Source organism: Anolis sagrei, chromosome 4 (genome assembly GCF_037176765.1).
Source record: "Anolis sagrei isolate rAnoSag1 chromosome 4, rAnoSag1.mat, whole genome shotgun sequence".
In the NCBI taxonomy this organism is placed as follows: domain Eukaryota; kingdom Metazoa; phylum Chordata; class Lepidosauria; order Squamata; family Dactyloidae; genus Anolis; species Anolis sagrei.
In genome coordinates, this window is record NC_090024.1 from 130,572,898 (window position 1) to 130,590,121 (window position 17,224).

The window sequence follows — 17,224 nt, forward strand, 5'->3', positions numbered from 1 at the left end:
TATGTTTTAAATCTATGTTTGACTGGGCTTGTCCCCATGTAAGCTGCCCTGAGTTCATTTGGGTAGATGATGGCAGGATACAAAAATAATATATTATTATTATTATTATTATTATTATTATTATTATTATTATTACTAGTTGTACCCGCCACACGTTACTGTGGCCAGCCTTCCCTCCTTCTTTCTTTCTTTCTCTCCTTCCTTCCTTTTCTTTTTTTTCTTTCATTCTCTCCTTCCTTACTTCTCTTTCTCTTCCCTTCCCCCCTTTTTCTTTCCCTTTTCTTTCTTCCTTCTCTACCTATTTTTGGACTGTGACTCCCAGCAGTCCTTCTGATCTACCTACCTACCTCTATCTAATCCAGTGGTTCTCAACCAGTGGGTCCCCAGGTGTTTTGGCCTAAAACTCCCAGAAATCCTAGCCAGTTTTCCAGCTGTTAGGATTTGTGGGAGTTGAAGGCCAAAATATCTGGGGACCCACAGGTTGAGAAACTGATCTAACCTATCTATCTGGAGAATTGCTAGGAGTTGCAGTCCAGGAATAGGGAATTGGAAATACACAGGGATTGGGATGCTCTCAAATCCAAGGAGAAGAAAGCTTGCAGCTTGGAAGCAGTGTATTTGGATCATCCTCCTCTCCTAAAGGGCCTGGTCTAGGGGATGCTGGGAGCTGTAATCCGGAAGAGAGTGTGGATATGCTATTGTGTGTTTTGGTTGCCATGCGCTGTAGCATCTCTGGTTTTTCTTTTTTCTTTTTCTTTTTTTTTTTTGCTTTTAAGTCCCTTCTGCTGTGTTTTTCAGTGTTTTTATGAGTGATGGTCACTTGTTGGCCTGATACGTGTCTTGTGTCCAAATTTGGTGTCAATTCGTTCTGTGGTTTTTGAGTCCTGTTAATCCCACAAACTAACATTACATTTTTATTTATACAGATTATAACAGGCAGTGGTGGGCTTTTTCCCCCGGTGCCAAGAATTCAACGCAATGGCTGGTTTTAGAAGGCTGAAATGAAATACAGGATTAACGTGTTTATATTTATTTTCTTGGTAAAATCAGTTAAGCAGTTACTTCATTCCCAGATCTCTTCAATAACAATTTTGGAGTAAGGTTTTTTGTGGTCTATTGACTTTTCAAAAACATGATAGATTCCAGTTGTCGCCTGCTTCTGTTCAGCATACAACCCTTTTTGGCATAATTTAAACCTATAACACATTGTGAGGACAAGTTGTGGCATGTGCTCAGAAGTCAATAGGTACTGTATGAAATTAATATGGCAACTCCTTTTACAAAACTGTGATGACCTGGTGCACTAGTGTGACATCATCAAAGACTCCTACCTAACCAATCAGAATGAACCACTGATGACAAATCTCCCCTCCTTCCATTGACCAGGATGGGCACCAAACTGAAGAATCTTAGTTGAAGTTAATGAAGTTTAACAACTACTCCATGGGAATATGAGGGAGTGCAATGTGGAGGCATTAAGGTTTTCTGCCACTCTCAGCAAAAGTCTCAGTGTCGTGTGTGTGGGGGAATAAAACCATAAAGATCTGAGAACCAAACTGGAATGCAACAAAGCAGCTGCAATAATTCAACAGCAAAACTTTTTGACACAGTGCCGTGAGTCTCTTACAAAGAATTTGTCATTCTGCTGCTTCTTTTTCTTTTTGTCCTCCTTTTCCTCCTCCTCTCTTCCTCCTTTTATTATTACTGTTATCAAGTATTATTATTATTATTATTATTATTATTATATCCAAAACAATTATTATTTTACTGACACAAAAGCAGTATGTCACAGCAAACGAGATCTATATGCTGGATTTCATATCAAAAAATCACAAGTCAAACACTTCTCAAGCGTTTAAGACTGTGTGATGTATTTTCGAATGATGTATGCAGATCCAAGTAAGGTGGCCTTTTGCAGTTGACAGATAGTGATTTTGTCAATGTTTATTGTTTCCAAATGCCGGCTGAGATCTTTTGGCACGGCACCCAGTGTGTCAATTACCACCTGTACTGGTTTATGCCAGAGTCTTTGCAGTTCGATTTTGAGGTCTTGATAGCGGCTGAGTTTTTCCTGATGTTTTTCCTCAATGCGGCTGTCACCTGGTATGGCGACATCAATAATCCAGACTTTTTTCTTTTCCACCATCGTGATGTCTGGTGTATTGTGTTCCAAAACTTTGTCGGTCTGGATTTGAAAGTCCCACAGTATTTTTGCATGTTCATTTTCCACGACCTTTGCGGGTTTATGATCCTCTCAGTTCTTTACTGGTGGTAGGTGGTACTTGTGACATAAGTTCCAGTGAATCATCTGGGCCACAGAGTTGTGTCTTTGTTTGTTTGTTTGTTGTTGTTATACAATCAATTTATATAATTACAATCATTTTAAAATTGTCAAAAGATAAAATACCTAAGACAACAAACAACACACTATTGAGAGTCTATTGCCATCAGTTCCTGAAATCCTGTTGGAAGAGGAAAATGTTCATTTGTTGGCAGAAAAAAACCCCAAGAAGGAAACCATCCTACTTTCCTAGGAAGGGAATCCCAAAGGCTGGGAACAGCCACTATCTCTTGTTGAATGAAATGGGAAGATGGTGGGACTGAAACAAGTACTTCCTCTGATTCTTTTAGAGCTCAGGCAGGCTCAGATAAAGAGATATGATTTTTAATATTTACTGGGCCCCAGACAAAAAGGGTTTTATAGGTTTTCACCGGCACTTTGAATTGTGCCCAGAAGCACATCAGAAGTTAGTTGATTTGTAGCAACAGTGGAATTATGTTCTCCCTCTAGCCAGTTGTAGTTCTCTTGCTGCAGTTTTTTGTACTAGCTGAGGTATCTGAAGAACCCTCTTCGAAGCCAGCCCACCTAGTGCATATGACTGTTCCTTTAAATTTGATACAAAGGTAATTTAAAGTTAACCATTATTACAGCCAGATTTGACATATCTAGGAATAGGCATAACTGTTCAAATGCACTTTTGGTCATTACTGAAGCTTGGGTATCCAGGCTTAGTGGGTGAATGCAGAAGTACAAAAAAGATGCAAACTTATGTCTTAAGGGGAGTGTAACCCCACCAGTGTAATGTAGTGGCTTGAGTGTTGGATACACTGGGAGAATAAGGTTTTGAATCCCTGCTTGGCCATGGAAATCCACTGGGTGAACCTGGACAAGTCACACTTGCTCAGCATTAAAGGAAGGCAACAACAACCCCTCTCTGAACAAATTCTTTCAAGATAACCTTGTAATCAGTTAACTGTTTCCGGTTTACATTAAGTTTCAATTTAGTTTCCCTCATCCAGTCTATTTCTGGTAGATGGATGACGTATTTTTCTTGGAATTATATTGGAAGGAGATATAAAGGTGGGTGTCATCGGCATTCAGGTGACATCTGATCCCCAAATTTCAGAAAAGTGCAGTTTCATGTATATGCTACTCAGTAGTGATTGGTGCCAGTTATTAAAGCTTTCTGGAAATAAACCGAAATATTGAGAGTCCTGGAAGATGTCAGTGCTGATGGCATCATGGTGACTCTGTCTATGGGGCAATATAGCCAGATGCTTCTCCAATCCTGCCTATTAGTTGCAAAGTATAGAATAGCCACGTGGGGCAGCTTCAAGGGCTTCACAGTATGTTGGGGGTGTTTACATGTGGAAGGAGAAAGAAAGTGCCAACCAAAAAAGGATATTCTCACATGTAAGGGACACTTACACATACAGATGTCCCTAAGAGAAGTATAGCCATTTAGTGAAAGTCTGGCACACGGAGAGGAAAACATTGTCAGTCCAGATCATCAGTTAGAAGAACTGGAGTATATGGTAAAGAATATGGGGTAGAAAAAACCCACAAAGGACCTCATTGGCTAATGAATAATTCAGCACCACCTTCTGAGTTCATCTCACCAGGAACAACTGGGATAACAGACAGAATGCCTCGTGAGTCCTATCCCAGAGGGATATCATGATTAACTATATGGAAAGTTCTAGCAGAAACAGTATGGATACATTCCCTCTGTGCAGTTCCAAGTGCAGTCAAGATAACCAAAGCCCTTTCCATTCTATAACCAGGTCTAAAGTCAGAAAGAACTGGATTTATATGACCTCGTTCATCTAGCAACTCCTGGAGACTACCACACATTTCAGCACCTTGCCCCAAAATTGAATATTAAATGAAGTTTCTGGAATATAACAATTAGACTGCACGGAAACTTAGACTAGTCCAATGGTCAGCAGCCAGGTTGCTCACTGGAGCGGCATGCAGGGAGCACACAACTCCTGTTACGTCAGCTCCTCTGGCTGCCGATTAGTTTCCGAGTACAATTCAAAGTGCTAGTTTTAACCTTTAAAACCCTAAATGGCTCCGGCCCAGACTTCCTGTCCGAACGTATCTTCTGGTACAAACCATCACGAAACTTATCTGAGGAGGCCCTGCTCTTGATCCCACTGCCATCGCAAACGCAACTAGTGGGGATGAGGGACAGGACCTTTTCAGCAGTAGCCCCCCGCCTGTGGAACGCCCTCCCTAGAGACATAAGATCGGCCACCTCCCTCCTGTCTTTTGAAGGGAAATCAAGACCTTGTTATGGGACCAAGCGTTCAATCAGTGAGCAGCAAGTGGAAGAAGTCTTAGCAACTTATGGTAATGAACTGACCTGGACTGTATTTTGGATTCTGATTTTGATAGAAGTGTGTTTTAATTGCTATTTTAATATTTTAAAGCACTGCAGATGGTTTTATGATGTTGGCACCTCATGGTGCTTTTGTGAGGCTGCCCTGAGTCCCCCCTCGAGGTGAGAAGGGCGGGGTATAAATATAATAAATAAATAGTCTTTCAAGGAAGGGCTGGCGGTCCCATCCTCAGGTTCCACAAATTAAAGAGTATCTGTTATCACTGGGCACATGGCATCCAGAGTTGCATCCACTTGACCTATATCAATTATAGTGATGAAGATAGAATGAGTCTACAAAAGTAGTTTGCTCCAAAAGATGTTTCAATTTGTTATAAGAAGTTTGGTTTAGAATTATTCTTAATTTGCCGAAATACTAATTCATACATTAGTTGGCACAATCTTGGTTTATCAGATTTGCCAAAGAGCTGTGTCCCAAGCATGGTGTCTGGTAATTATTTACTTCCAAGGACTCTGACTGAAATGTATTGTCGAAGGCTTTCATGGCTGGAATAACTGGGTTGTTGTAGATTTTTTTGGGGATGTATGGCCATGTTCTAGAGGCATTATCTCCTGACGTTTCACTTGCATCTATGGTAAGCATCCTCAGAGGTAGTGAGGGTTTAGAAATTATTATCTGGTCAGACCTCTAACTGACATTTCCTTAATGTTTCTTATGTATCCTTGAACCAGCTCCACTGTTCAGATGCTCAGGCAAAGTTCTCCCAGATTGGGCTTTCTTTTCTCTCCAGCTCTGCACGCTACCTCTTTTTCTTTTCTTTCATTTTTGGTAGCCTTCTAAAGAATCACACAGAAAAGTATTGGGAGGGGAGAAGGAGATCAATTAACACTATGTAACGAGAGTTGTGTTCCTGGGTTACAAATGTCATTTCCCAATTGGTTCCATCATAAAAACATGGAAAAAGTTTATTAAACTGCAAAAATGTTATTTTTTGTGGGACATCCTGCAGCACATTTTGCTATAGTTTTTCAATTAATATCTCATAGAGTCTCAACATAGTTTGTGGCACTCACAAAAATGAAGTTTCTGGAGTATAACAATAAATTCATTTATGGTCTTGGTACCAACTGTAAACAGCCCCGTGTCACCTGCGGGTCGAGAGGGACAGTGTGTGTGTGTGTGTGTGTGTGTGTGTGTATGTGTGTGTGTGTATATATATATATGTGTGTGTGTGTGTGTGTGTGTGTAAGTAAGTAAGTACGCAAAATAGATCAGGAACCAACACTTTCAAACCAGGAACAGATTTTTTTTCAAATGTTGTTACCTAACATAATCAGGAGTTGTGTTTCCCCTATTGAGTGACACAGCACTTACAACACAATTTTTGAAGTCAAGGCAGCAGATTTGTGAACCATTGCAGTAACCAGGATTGTGGCGCAGCTGGCTGAGTGTCAGCTGCATTAAGATCACTCTGACCAAAAGGTCATGAGTTCGAAGCCAGACCGGATTGGAGTGGGTTTCCAACAAATTGTGTGTAGCCTGTTTTCGACCTTTGCAACCCGAAAGACAGTTGCATCTGTCAAGTAGGAAAATAAGGTACCACCTTAAAAGTGTGGGGAGGCTAAATTAACTGGTTTATGAGGCCATGAAGAAGACTCCAGCAAAGCATTCCAGCGGGGAAGCATGTGGGAATGCGGAAGTGCTTCATCAGCATCGCAGATGGACGATTAAAGCAACAGCTTCCCTGGCGGCCAGAAAAAGTTAAATAGCCTCTGTGTATGTCTGTATATGTTGTATGTTAAAATTGACATTGAATGTTTGCCATATATATGTGTACACTAATCTGCCCTGAGTCCCCTGCAGGGTGAAAAGGGTGGAATATAAAAGCTGTAAATAAATAAATAAATAACCAAACCCCAATAATGCTTATTTTAGAAGTAGCCATTTGACTAACTCCAGCCATTTGACTAACTCCCATTTCCCCTCAACAGGTTAGGCACCAGATGATTATGACCTGCGCAGGAGCAGAGACAAATGGATGTAAAATGTTTTTGCACGCCTCTCTTAAATCTTCCCTTTAGAGATGCCTGTCCTGTTTCCTCTATTGTTGTCTGCAACCTATCCCCTCCTGATCACTCTGCAAGGTTTCACAAAGGTTACTCATGCCATCCGAATCAAGCCTGCATGCAGTGTCTCTCAGGAAGGCAGGACCTTTCCACCAACGAAGGGCTCGATCCATGCTTCATCAAACAGAACTCTCCAGCTCAAGTCCAAAGAATCCAAAGCACTACCTGCCTTGGAAGATGTCTCCATTCTCATCCATGGTGGTCCCCAGCTCAGATAGAAGACAGGCATATTTTAGACAGCTGTCCTGCACTCTCCAGAGGTCCTGTGCAAGAGTCAATTGAACTAGCCAAGTGTCAACCTACGGAAGGGGACTGCACTGTTTACTCTCTCAGTAACAGAGGCCTGGATCACATAGGCCATGGATTTTGCCAGTCTTCTATGCCAATGCACTATGCTGTCTATTCATCACCAGTTTCCCAGGGGTATGAAGGTGGTCACAAATTCTCAAATAATGTGCCACCAGTTCTTGTTGTTGTTTATCCGCACAAACCAGGTTCCGTGCCTCATGTGGAACAACTAGCACAAATTGACCGAACCCCAACGCCCTACATTCAGGATAGCTATTTGTCCTTTTCTGGGTATTAGAATCAGTACTGGGTACACAAACAGCTTCCCTTGCAAACCACAAATATATGGTTAGTTGATTTGTCATGTTCTACTTTCCCCCTGGCACGTTATGCAAGTTTGTCAGTCTTCATGCTTCTCCTTTGGACCTGTTGCTTTGCAAGATTTAACTGATGTCTGGAAAATGTCCTCTGCTAGTCATGCCCTTGTTTGGAATAAAGATATGGAGCAAGATAGTCCTTGTAATGTTTCATTCTCCCATTTGTAACTAAAATTATAGAGCATTGGGATAATTGTGAACTTATTCAGTTTAAAGATTTAATGATTGAGATCCAAGGTATTAGTAGAATGCAAACCTTGATCAGTATATGTACATCCGCATTTGGCAGGGTGGGGGGAATCAGAAGCTGCCCTCTATCCTTACGAGGACTTAAGAGCATAAATGAAAATGAACACTCGACCAAAAACATTTCTATTCCAAACTATCCCAATAATAGTTGTGTGTGGATGGGCGACCCCCTCTCCCACTGCCATAACAAAAAGACAACTGGAACCAAGCGTTGGGATGAAAAGTTGTCACAACTTATTTATTGATTACAGGAACTCAGGATTGCGGCATGGATTCTGAATCAAGATCGCTCAGCCCACTGCTGACCGATACCGCAAAACCCGACGGTGTCACCTGCACAATACCGGGCAATAAAACATGGCACCCCTTGGAACCACTGGATGTTCCCTCCCCGTCCTGGCAGGAAACTTCCCGCCACGCAGGGGGCTTCTGGGAAGAAGCCCCCAGCCACCAGCATGGCCGGCCAGAGGACACCCCCTGCCGCCACGGACCTTACCCAGTAAGTTGGGCAATTTATTAAGGGACAATCCATTGAAGAGTTTGCAAAAATTAATAAAATTAATATAGCAGGGAAAGAAACCAAGAAGATTCAACGTACTACAAGACAGAAAGAGAGGGGGCTTAGTAATGCCAGATTTTGAAACATGTTTTGCAGCTTGCTATCTGACATGAATAACGTCGAGAGATTAAAACTAGTTAAATTTTGAGGGGCACAATGAGACTTGGCTGGCATGCCTTTTTATGATATGACAAACCACATTTTAAGGAGACTAAGGCATGGAGCAGCGGTTCCCAATCAGTGGTCCACAAAAACGAAAATATGGTCCGTGCCCTCACCATTACGACACCGCTGCCTTGAAACCACATGGCAACAAGAGTAAGTGGTCTCGTGAAATCCTCTTATAGTGTCAAGGCAACAGAGATGTTGGGAGGGGAGAGGCAGACTACCCACAAAAGATTACTACTACACATCAGCTCTAGATTATTAAATATGGTTTTCTGTGGGCAAGCAGATGGCGACTACTGGATGGCGTATGTTCTGTATCAGAAAGTAGAGCCGATGTGGTCTATTCAATGCAATTTTCTGAATCAGCACCTCCAATAACCAAACCAAATCTAAAATTGACCAAAAACTGATTTTGGTACTAATGTTGGAGAGTGGTCCCTAGTAAAAGTGGTGCCTGGTCAAAAAAAAGGTAGGGAACCACTAGCATGGAGCAATTAATTCAAGCTGCAGGAAAAGATTCCACCTCAACTTTAGGAAAAATTGCAAGAGTTTTTTGCCTGCAGAATACATTGTTGTCTGGGAGTCCAGTGAAGTCTCCTTCTCTGTGGGTTTTTAAGTGGTGGCTGGATGGGCATCTGTTAGGGGTGCTTTGACTGATTGGGTTTTGTGATCTCTTCCAACTTTATGATACTATCATTCTTGATCAATACTGGTAATATGGCTTTCTAAAGCTACTGAGAAACCCATGACTAGGTAGGAATTTAAGTACAGACAACAAAGCATACAATTCGTAGGTACTTTATGTAGAGAATATTTTATTAGTTTCTGTAATCAAACCCATGTAAATAAGACCATACATATTTAATACAGTGCATTATCCCTGTACAAATGAAAAGGTTTAAACATTTCTAGACCAATATGGCTGTTAATTTCTGTACAATGCCAACTCACAGTACAAGTGGATACCTCTTCCCCAAAGCTGACATCACAGCTAAATTTCCAAAAAGTCAAATTATAATATTTATATAAAAAAAATAACCAACAGCATTTCACTAGGTATCAATAGCAGCAACAGACCTTTCTAGCTTCTGCCATCATCTGAGCAAAATTATACAGATTAGACTTTTATCTTACTCTTTATTCCGGGAAAGAGACGGAACATGGAATTCTCAAAGGAAAACGTTCTGCCCCTGGTTTTGTGGCACTGGCGCTCTTGATAACAACCGGTCGTGGCTTGAAAAGTCTAGAGTAACATCATTAAACAGCTCTGCGATAGCACAGTCACAACTACATATCATAAGCAGGTATGGGGTATTTTACATTCACAGAAGTTATCATACAGTACTCTCCTACACCTATACTACTAGAAGGATACAATTAAGAAGGCATTATTTGACTTGATTCTATTTCCCAGCACACAGTGAGCAAGAAGGAAGTGTGATGCAGCTTTGCTATTAGAATGTGCCACGAGAGAGAGAGAGGATGCTCTTCTTACGGCACAAGGTCAAATGCTTGTTGCTCTATACAGACATAAGCGGAATACTGTTTGAAGGCAAAAAGCGTTCACCACCCGCTCCCCCTACTATTTCGCCATACCTCAATATGACTGCCAATGTAACTCCTAGAAAGAGCCTTCTTAGTCTGCACTTCTGGTATAAGAGTAATATATTTGGGGTGGGGGGGGGGGTCAATTAGGATTTTGATTCTTTTTACATTGAGTTCAGCACCATATCAAACTATAGTAGCAGCCTTTTGGGGAAGTCTGGTACAGAACACACACAGAACAAAACGGCATGTCTGTATGGAAGAAAAGTGTGTGTGTAATTAAGTTGCTCTATGTGACTTACCAATTGCTGCAATTTCTCTTGGTTCATTATTTAAAGATCAACATCCTGTTAGGGCCCCCAGTAACGTAAAGCCAAACCTGGTTGTGTCCAACAAGGCCTTCTCTTACATTTGTTGCTCTTCCCAAAACGAAACAGCAGCAAACCAACAGCAAAGTGTTTCCCTTCATCTAAGATGCCGCCTCGGGAGCATTATTTCTCATTAAAAAAGCAGAGAGGTGCCTCTATTCAAAAAGATAACGCTCTTTCATGCAGTGGCATAAAAACTACATGCTCCAACATCCTTATTAGAGTGTGTAGCTGCTCTCATCTGCACTTTTTTATGCCACTTGCAGCCTTGAAGGGACATGCCTTGCCCTTGGGCATGACAGGTTTTGCCGGCTGTCACTTCACTCCCCATATCGGTGTAATGGACAACATTCTTAAGACTTTGTTTCTTCTGTCTTGATGGCCTGAGGTTTGATTGGTCCAGTTCTAACAGGCTTGGAGGTGGCTGCCGGCGCAGGACTCGGCTTCTCGTCCACCTTGTCCTGACATGCTGTGGAGGAGTCTGGCGCTCCTTCAGGACCTTTATTCCCATCGTCGAGTACTTTCTGTATTTTGCCTCCTGTCGGCTTGCTCTGTTGCTGCTCCGAGAAAAATCGCTGTGTGGACTGAAGGACCTCTGCTCTCTGTTTTGCCTTAATCAAAAAGAAAGGCAGATTATTAAACAGTCGAAACCTGAAAAAATACATATATATCTGATGTATCTTTAGAGCAGTGGTTCTCAACTTCTGGGTCCCCGGGCGTTTTGGCCTACAACTCCCAAAAATCGCAGCCAGTTTAGGATTTCTGGGAGCTGAAGGCCAAAACATCTGGGGACCCACAGGTTGAGAACCACTGCTCTAGAGCTTTAGCTGCATATCTACTTTTGCTGAACTGTTTCAACAAAAGAAGGCCATTCAGCTTCTACTAGTCTTCTTTATAGTCAACATTATACACATTGTGTAGTTTAAGATGTTACAATCACCATGTAGAACTTGACAGACTCACACACACACAGAAAATAACTTGATCTGTGACTAAATTACAACATGAATTCTGTTCATGTGAAACAAGCATCAATCTATTTTATATTTTAGTAAAAGGGAACGTAAGATGGGGTAATAAAGGAAAAAAGGCTTGCTATCAATGAAGTACTTCCCTCTTTGCAATGCAATTATGCTTTCCTCAGGATTGAATAGTTTAAAAAAAAACAAAAAAACCCAAGATCTTGACATCTAAGAACCCCAAGACAAATCTCTTTTTCAGTGGCATTTGGTTTAGTCATGATTTTAAATGCTGTCATTAGAAATCCATAACCAGATTGCCAGAGCTGCAACTTAAACTATATTTATAATACAGTGCGAGTCAAATCAAACCAAATCATTTATTTCGGTCATAGACCAGCACAGGAAATAGAAGTCACACTTTCATACAAACTTGGTACGTTTAGTACATTAAAAATATAAATATAAATACTGAAGCACAATAAGGTTGAGGGAGCGGAAGGGGAAACAGGGTAAAAACATACAATGCACAATACAGTGCGAGTATTGTGGTTCAGCCAGAGGCTGAAGATGAGGGGATTGTCCAGTCTGAGGTTGTCAGGGATGATGGGCTTTCCAGTGTGGGAAATGGGGACATTTTGCATCATGATTCTGTCTGGGAGAATAGGTCTGCGTCTGGTTAGAAAGAAACAGCTTCAGAGCAGGGAGGAGATGGAGATGCTTTGGCTTTGGAAGATAGGGAAGACCTTTCCCCTGGCCGTTCCTTAGTAATGGAAGATAAGAGCTGGAAGGGAACAACCTTTCCCCTGGAAAAACACCTAGGGTTAGTAGGTGTATGAGATTCAATCTCCGGGAGGAGAGAGTCAAATTATGGAGGTCACAAAGACTCCGTGATAAATCCTTGAAACAGACTAGACGTCAAAGGCTTGTAGACCTTAAAATAAAGCGTTGTTTACTGAAAGGTTTAGAGCAGACAATGTTGTGCTACTGTGTATACCTTGGATTTTGTTCTTGTTCCACGTTCATGTTTAAGATCTTTGGGAACGTCTTGTGCTCATGTTCATCGATTCATGTTTTGGAAAGAAGTTCCTGGTTATGGATTTATGCCTACGTTTTGATTCCTGGTTTTTTCATGTACCTTGTCACTTTTGAACAGAACTTTGATGCATGGACTATTGCTTTTTGAAAGGCTTATTTTCCTATTGCTTTTTGGACATTGTTTTTTTTACATTTTGTCTTTTTATATTTGTTTTCTTCAATAAACGGTTTAGTTAGTACTTGTGGACTCTTGGGTGGTGCTGGGTGCAAATGTGAATTCAGGCCAGAGTGCAATAGTGAGCTTACTATACAATATAAACGTAGCAATTCTATTTGACAAAATGGCATGCACATTAGCACAGACAGCAATGTTGTTACCATGCTTAGTTACTGTAAACCTCCGTCAAGCAGAGACAACCACCAAAATGTTATGTGAAGCTTTTCAAATATATCAGCAATATGTCTTTTGCTTTGCAGGTAGACAAAGGACTATACCACGAGACCTCAAACTATGGCCCGAGGGCCGAATACAGCCCTCCAAGTCGGAAACTACTTGAAAGCACACAACAACAATCCTATCTCATCAGCCAAAAGCAGACCCACACTTCCCATTGAAATACTAATAAGTTTATATTTCTTAAAATTGTTCTTCATTTTAAGTATTGTTTTTAAGTGTCTTTTGCACTACAAATATGATATGTGCAGTGTGCATAGGAATTCGTTCATTTTTTTTCCAAATTGTAATCCGGCCCGCCAATAGTTTGAGGGACTGTGACCTGGCCCTCTCTTTGAAGATCCCTGGACTATACTATACAAAAGACAACTTATGGATGTTTGGCAAGGTTTGAACTTTGTGTTCATCCCCCAGAAGCTCTTTGCATTTTGGCCGGTGGCAAGTAGAGAAAGGTCTTTTATCTGCTCTAACTATCCAGTATTTCACACGCTGGCTTAAAATAAGAACATGGAATGATTTTAATTTAATTCTAGCCTGATATAGATTTATTTTTTCTATGTCATTTGGATTATTCGGTTTCCATTATCTTTCAGGAATGTTCCAATTCTTCAAAATTTAATATGCAGATTTATGTGCACTTGATGAGCTTTGTTATAAGCAACTGGAGTTTGTAACCCAAAAGACAATGTATAAGAGCGTGAAATAAAAAAATTAAATCTATGCACTCTTTCAATTTAATGGAGGAAACACTTCAATGGTAACTAATGATGACAGTTACACATTACTTCCAATATCAGGAGCATAGGCCTCTGAGGGAGAATTGTTGAGGAACTCAAGCAGCAAGGTGCAATTTGATTGACAACAAAAGAGATAGGCAGCTAAATGAGATCCGTATACCGTCTACCCCTCTGACTTGGACAAATAATAGAGCTCATTTAGTTGAGGCACTGGCTATTGTATTGACAAGAGGTGGGAAAACACACACACACAGTCTCAAAGGTACTACGAGATTTCTTTGTATACATTGACTCATGTCTCACTTTTTTGTAAATAAAACAGAAAACATTAAGGAAGTTCTGATCATCTTAACAACTGGCTGAGTTTAGTGATTTCAGATTGCCCCTGATTTTATGTCATCCATGCAGACTCTGCATCACAGCTCACATCTAAAGGAAAAAGTGTCTTATTTTATCTTGAAGGGTCTCCAAGTGCTTTGTGATAATGTCATGAAATCCTGCTATATTTGGGTGGTTTCTACAGTCGGAAAAGAGACAAATGAATAAAGATTAGGCGAACGGACTGCAATGAATGAATGGATAGAAACCAACGATATACTTCTGCTGTCAGAAGAAAGATGGCCTCCTGCAGCTTCCTGAACACCAGTGGTTCTCAACCTGTGGGTCCCCAGGTGTTTTGACCTACAACTCCCAGAAATCCCAGTCAGTTTACCAGCTGCTCTGGGAGTTGAAGCCAAAACATCTGGTTGAGAACCACTGCTGAAAACCATAACAACTAGTTCAGGAAGCCTGAGAAACCATCCAGAGCAGTCGTGCAGCACTGAGAAGGGTTGCAGGGAGAGGGAATGAAAGGCTCACATGGAATTTAATCCACTCTTCAAAGTTTTGGAGTCCTAGCGTTGATTCGTGTTCTTGTGTATTTTGATACTTTGCTGCAACTAGTCTCAATGTTTGAATTTTAAAAAAATACTTGGCCACTGCAGAAAGGGTTATCTGCATTTTACACAAAGATTAGCATTGTGCCTTACAACTTTTTCAGACTGAACTGTGGTTAACACAGCATGGCCATTACAAAAATTACTAACCTTCATGTCTTGTTCAGCCTTCATCGCAGCCTGGGCCTGATTGCCTCTGACTCCAGAGAGCGATCCACAAGGACCCCTGGCCATATGTGGCAATCGAGGGTGGCTCAAAAGGCCTGTGGTCATCTGATGTGGCATCTGACTAACAAGTGCCACTGGCGGCCTCTGAACAGGCGCTGGGAAGGTGTTAGTATGTGGGGCTCTGACCAATGGAGGGACCAGGTTAGGCTGAGAGAGGATCTAAGTGGTGGAAAAAACAACAACAACAAAAAGAGACACATTTAGCTGTAAGCAAATTGCCAACCTGACCACATGGTGGCTTCGCTGTGCTATCAGTGTCAAGTTGTGGGTGGGCTATCCCAGTTCAGATGGGTAATGTTTGGGGAATTCTGTGTGGGAGTGAGTATTGTGTTGAAAAACTGCCTCTGTGACTGAAAAAGCAGGGGGAAGAGGCCGTGGGAAGACCAGAGCATGATATCAAATAGAGTTCAAAACGCAAGAGTCAACAAATGCATGTTTATGCTTCCAATCCAAATCCAACACTCATTCGATGTCCAATATTTGGAGAAAAAAAAACAATTCGAGAAGTTACAAGTACACATCTCACCTCTCCTTTTTAGGTATTTTCTAGTAGTTGCACTGTGTAAAAACTTCCCCTTTTAAGGAGTACTATTCTATATTGTGGAAGTGTGATTCGGAACTACGTTTCAGATTAAGTGGCCAAGGTGCACTATTCACCAGAAATGTCTACACAGGACGCAACGAATCAGAGATTGTGCAAGGGGACAAATTTATTTATTTTGCTACTGTATGTATTTCATTTTCATGTAAATTTTGTTGTCTACATTCTGTATTTTTATTTTGCTGTTTTGTATCTCTGGGCTTGGCCTCATGTTAGCTGCCCCGAGTCCCCTTTGGGGAGATGGTGGCGGGGTATACATAAAGATTATTATTATTATTATTATATTATTATTATTATTATTATTATTATGAAGATTATTTTGCACAACTTTCCAATTTTCTCAGTTGAGGTAATCCTGGTGAAGTGTTCCCTAAATGTCTGCCGGAGACTTGAAACACACATTGGGACCCTTCTCTTAGACACAAGGTTTTCCCTCTATGCAAACACTAAAACACTCAATTGCAATAAAGAGCTGTGTTGGAGAAGTCCGAGGTTATCCGTCTCCAATTTCAGGAGCACAGATGTTACACCAGAACATTGATATCTATTAGATTTAATATCATGGAATTCATATAAAACTCAATATGACAGATCTTGCTTTATGTAAGGTTTCTTCATTGAAACAAGGTCAAACTACACAATCACACACGACATATCCCAGCCTCCTGGTAGAGAACTTTTTGCTGCCCACCTGTGGTGTGAACTGAGGAGGAAAGGGCTGGGCCATTCTCACAGCCGCTGATTGAAATTGCTTTTGGTAGATGATGGTATTCATTTTATTGGACTGATTGTTCGGACTTGTTGAAGCAGCCCTTAGGGAGAAAACATTCCTCATTAGTTTACATACTGGGTATCATCAGAGACAATTTCTATTACAATTTCTTATGGTATCTAGAAGCAGTATTTGGGAATTACTTAGTAGTGCCTGTTTAAAGACAACAGAGGGAAACAAGAAAACAGTTTATTTTGTGCCATTATGGTTGAAACACGTGTTTTAAATTAAGTTGGAATTTCCTATCACCACTCACACAATTGAAACATACTCAAGTTTAATTACAGACACTTTATTAATGATTTGGTAATCTCTTCTGGATTCAAATGAACATGCAGACATACGTCCTGTACACGAATCAGGATTATTTAACAAATACAAAATTTTGCTTAGCAAAAAAGATGTACAGGTGTCATATTAGAGGACAGGGAAGTATGCGTTAAGCATTATATTGACTCAAGTGCTATTTGATCATCAATAATGCTTACACGTGAAAGCCTTATTTCCCTCCCTGAATTTTCATAAAGGAAGAGACATGTCACTTCCAATAAATCAAGGGTATAAAAAATGTAGCTAAATATAACTTTTTTCTCAGAAAGACCTGTGTATCCTCTCCTTTTAAGGCAAGGTTTTTTTTTTGTGTCAGGAGCAACTTGCGAAACTGCAAGTCACTTCTGGTGTGAGAGAATTGGCTGTCTGCAAGGACGTTGCCCAGGGGCGCCCGGATGTTTTATCATCCTTATGGGAGGCTTCTCTCATGTCCCCACATGGGAAGCTGGAGCTGACAGAGGGAGCTCATCTGCGCTCTCCCCAGATTCAAACCTCCAACCTGTTGGTCTTCAGTCCTGCCGGCACAAGGGTTTAACCCACTGCGCCACTGGGGGCTTCTGAGAATCAGGAGTGAGAATCAGGTTATTGAGAACCAACTACACCAGCTGTTGTTTTATCCCTTTTATCCCTTCCCCCAAACTGGATGTCACTTCCTGTTTGGGGAAAGGCCTTCTATATTAGGCACAGAGGATTTTTTTTCTCCTCTTATAAGCACAAAAACTTGAATCGGGGTTAAAGGTATCCTGAAATCCATTATTTTTGTAGCAATCCCATAATAAAGAAATAGTTGTAGAGCTGTACCTATTGAAAAAGAACATACTTTTCAGCTTTTTTGTGTCAGGAATGACTTGAGAAACTGTCGCT

At 41.0% G+C, this 17,224-nt stretch overlaps 1 protein-coding gene across 9 annotated transcripts in view; it reads right to left on the reverse strand.

Moving 5' to 3' along the window:
• Nucleotides 1-9,188: 9,188 nt before the first annotated feature.
• PRRC2C (proline rich coiled-coil 2C) overlaps nucleotides 9,189-17,224 on the reverse strand; it is an 81,573-nt gene continuing 73,537 nt past the window's right edge. For 7 of the 9 annotated variants that reach the window (XM_060774363.2, XM_060774361.2, XM_060774359.2 and 4 more), the window contains 3 exons: nucleotides 15,950-16,070; nucleotides 14,580-14,816; nucleotides 9,189-10,917 (listed from right to left, as the gene is read on the reverse strand). In XM_060774363.2, the coding sequence (XP_060630346.2) occupies nucleotides 10,660-10,917; nucleotides 14,580-14,816; nucleotides 15,950-16,070 (616 nt within the window). In that variant the 3' untranslated portion in view covers nucleotides 9,189-10,659. The remainder of the gene's footprint in view (nucleotides 10,918-14,579; nucleotides 14,817-15,949; nucleotides 16,071-17,224) is intronic. The other 2 variants (XM_060774366.2, XM_060774365.2) reach the window with 1 other exon arrangement.